Source organism: Empidonax traillii, unplaced genomic scaffold (assembly GCF_003031625.1).
Source record: "Empidonax traillii isolate 1590-97213 ecotype Southwest subspecies unplaced genomic scaffold, ASM303162v1 scaffold468:size725061, whole genome shotgun sequence".
NCBI lineage: Eukaryota > Metazoa > Chordata > Aves > Passeriformes > Tyrannidae > Empidonax > Empidonax traillii.
The window spans coordinates 569,452-573,169 of record NW_020955661.1 but is presented as its reverse complement, the minus strand read 5'-3'; the positions used below and the strand labels follow the sequence as shown (position 1 = coordinate 573,169).

The following is a 3,718-nucleotide window of genomic DNA, read 5'->3' as shown; positions in this document are numbered from 1 at the left end:
CGACTACCTGTCCTCTAACGAGGGACCGACACGCACTAGGTCAGCTAAGGAAGCTGGCAATACTGAGAGAAGAAAAGTGGGAGAGTGCAATGTTGGTAAGATAAAATTAAAGCATATTTTATCTCTCTGCTTGATTTTGTGAAAAGGTGTATTTTGCAGGGGGGGATCCACGTTGGCGGGTGGGATGGTGACCTCACACTTGGCTTGCTCCTGCAGCTGGGTGGTGGGGGATGAGGGACCCACTTGTGCTTCCGTGCCTGTCACCGCGCTGGATGCATGGGAGATGCTGCTATGCCCATCTGTGCAGTCGACATCGTGGAGATGCCGTGGGGAGCTCTGTTTTTGACTGTGGAGCAGTGGAGCAGTTGACATATGGCTGGTGGCTTTGCAGAGGGGTGGCCGGTTCGGGCCAGGCAGGAGCAGGGGTGGCCGGTTCGGGCCAGGCAGGAGCAGGGGGGGCTGGACAGACCTGCGGGTTCCCTGGGCCGACCGGGTGGCAGGCGGGGACGTCCCCTTTGGGGAGCCGCGGAGGGGCACTGCGAGGGGGAAGTTGCAGTTGCACCGTGGGGGGGAGGGTGGAGTTGGGGTGAGTAGTGGGTGTCTCTGGGGGTTTGGAGGTTTTGGCTGGGCAGGTGCTGTGGAGGGTGCCCAAGCCCCAGGAGGATGTGGGGACCCCTTCCATGTTTGCCCACCCTGCCCAGGGGTATGCCAGGATCAATCCTGTTCGGGCACTGTAGCAGCGAGGGTGGGATGTGATGGACTTGGCTTGCCTGCGGCTTCTGCCCAGAATGGTTTGTGTGTTTGGTTTTTTTTGCTTTTTTTTTTTTTTGTTTTGGAATTTTAGCATCTTGGAGGGGTGTTTAGGGCAAGGAAATGCCCCTGGGTTAGAGTGTAGGAAGTTGTGAAGGAATAGTAGGCAGAGAAGGGCTTGTCCAAATTATTTCAGTGGGGAGAGACCTGTATGCCGTTATGAGGTTGTGAGCTGTGCTGGTGGTGGTATATGCCTCCGGTATAGTCTCCCATGCCATACAGGTCAAAACTGAAAGGTCAGATAAGATAAAATGTCTCCATGGGCAGGATGGGCTCACTAACTTTCTGGCAGTCATCCTAGGAGAAGGACAACTCTAATTTCAAACCCAGGTAGATGGAGCTCACTTAGGCCTGTAAGGCCATCCATACAAGAGAAGGATACTCCAATTAAACCTGCGTCCTGAGGACTTTGTTGTCATCATCCAAGCTTGCCAGGCCCTGGCAGATGAACCTCAGGAGTAAAGGGTGGGACCAGTTCTGGGCAAACTGAGCCTCACCTAAAAAATCCACTGCGCAGGCTCGAGGGTTATACCCACACTTGTAAAGTCCTGCAGCGACAGGTGAGGGATGAAACGGCAGGTGATAAAGGTGCACTGGAATCTGCAGACCCAACCCTTCATGCAGGCAGTTCAGGGCACTGGTCACCTGAGTCTGACCCCGGAGATGACAGACTCACTCGGCAGCATCCTGAATGACCAAGCAGCCTTTTTCAAGGAGAGCACTGCTTGCTCCACACGGAGAGGGGTCTAGAAAAGGTGACCCAACCAAAGCTCATCTCCATCCTTCACCCAGTTGGTTAACCGTGGCCAATGGGCATCTTCTGTTGAGGTCAAATAAAGATTAAGAGTCAAAGGCACACACCTGCCTTCAAAGGGGTGTCCAGATTAACACTGATACTGCAGATAGTGGACATCCTGAGCGCCGCTCTGCTCTAATTGCCCATGAACTGTCACAACTCAACATCAACATTGCTGGTCTCAGTTAAGTTCATCTCCATGAGGAAGGCAGCCTTAGAGAACATGGTGCTGGTTATACACTCTACTGGTCAGGTAAACCCAGATCTGAAGGGCATCTCTCAGGAGTTGGCTTCATGATTAAAAACTCTATTGCCTCTAAACTGGAAAATCTGCCAACTGGACATTCTGATCATATTATCGCCCTACTCCTCCCACTACACAACAAGCAACATGTTGTTGTTCTCTTCAGTATAAATGCCCCAACCCTCCAAGCTGACCCTGCCGAAAAAGATAAATTCTACACCGATCTACGCCACCTTATCCAAAAGGTTCCCGAGATGATAAGATCATTATCCTTGGTGATTTCAACGTCAGAGTAGGAAAGAACTCTGAAGCCTGGAAAGGAGTATTAGGTAAGCACGGTGTTGGAAACTGCAACAATAATGGTCGCCTTCTGCTAGAGTTTTGTGCTGAGCAGCAGCTCACCATCACCAACACTATCTTTCAGCAGAAAGATAGTCTGAAGACAACCTGGATGCACCCTAGGTCCAAGCACTGGCACCTCATTGATTATATCTTGGTCCGACAGAGAGACATCTGTGATGTTCGTCACAACCCCGTGATGCCTGGTGCAGAATGCCAAACAGATCATCGCCTTGTGCTCTGTAAGCTTAACCTCCACTCTAAGCTCAAGCCTAAAAGGAGCAGAATTCCAAGAAGGAGACTTCCGGTTAACCGTCTTCAAACAGCTACAGTAAGGGACAGTTTCCAGGCAAATCTCCAATCCAGGCTCGAAGTTCATTCCACAGATCCTTCTCCTGAAGCACTTTGGCAACTTATTAAAAATAGCATCCTACAGTCCTCTGAAGAATCCTTAGAGTTCTATTCAAGAAAAACAAGGACTGGTTCAGTGAAAACAATCATGAGATCCAGGAATTGTTGAGTAAGAAGAGAACTGCTCACCAAGCCCACCTTGCTCAGCCATCTTGTCATGCAAGAAAAGCAGCCTTTTGATTCACATGCAGAAAGCTCCAACAGAAATTTCGTGACATCCAGAACAAGTGGTGGACCAGTCTAGCAGAAAAAATCCAATTATGCCCAGATAAGAGTGACTAACGGGATTCTATGAGGCTCTGAAAGCAGCCTACAGTCCTACAAACCAGGTTCAAAGCCCTTTAATCAGTGCAGATGGCCAAATGCTTCTCACAGATAAAGTTTCCATTTTGAGTTGATGGTCTGGACATTTTCAGACTCTCTTCAGTACTAGCCTTGTAGTTCAGGACTCAGCAATGCAGTACATTTCACAACAACCAGTGAAAACAGAACTGGATACTGCCCCCACCATGGGAGAAACTCATAAAGCAATACAGCAGGTGAAAATTGGCAAGGCAGCCGGGGTTGATGGAATCCCACCAGAAATCTGGAAGCACAGTGACCAAGCACTCCATGCTGAGTTTCACGAATTTGTGGTGCGCTGCTGGGAACGAGGTGAACTGCCTTCAGACCTTCGTGATGCTGTTATCGTCACCTTGTACAAGAGGAAAGGAGATAAATCAGTATGTTCAAATTACTGAGGTATTACTCTGCTGTCCATTGCTGGTAAGATCCTTGCAAGAATTCTTTTGAACAGATTAATACCCCTTATAGCAGAAGATCTTCTACCTGAGAGCCAATGTGGTTTCAGAGCCAAGAGAGGTACCACAGACATAGTATTTGTTCTGAGAAAACTGCAAGAGAAGTGTCAGGAACAGAACAAAGGACTCTATGTAACCTCTGTTGATCTCACCAAGGCGTTCAATACTGTGAGCAGAAAAGGTCTGTGGTAGATTTTGGAAGGTTTAGGATGTCCTCCCAAGTTCCTCAAAATGATCATCTCATTCCATGAGGACCAGCGTGGTCAAGTCAGATATGGGGACACACTTTCTGAGCCCTTTCCTATAGCCAATGGTGTG

General features: G+C 49.1%; 1 protein-coding gene across 1 annotated transcript in view; it reads left to right on the top strand.

Moving 5' to 3' along the window:
* LOC114063491 (general transcription factor II-I-like) overlaps positions 1-3,033 on the top strand; it is a 52,261-nt gene extending 49,228 nt beyond the window's left edge. Inside the window, exon 11 of the mRNA XM_027895787.1 lies at positions 3,017-3,033. Within this exon, the coding sequence (XP_027751588.1) occupies positions 3,017-3,033 (17 nt within the window). The remainder of the gene's footprint in view (positions 1-3,016) is intronic.
* The last annotated feature ends 685 nt before the right edge of the window (positions 3,034-3,718 follow it).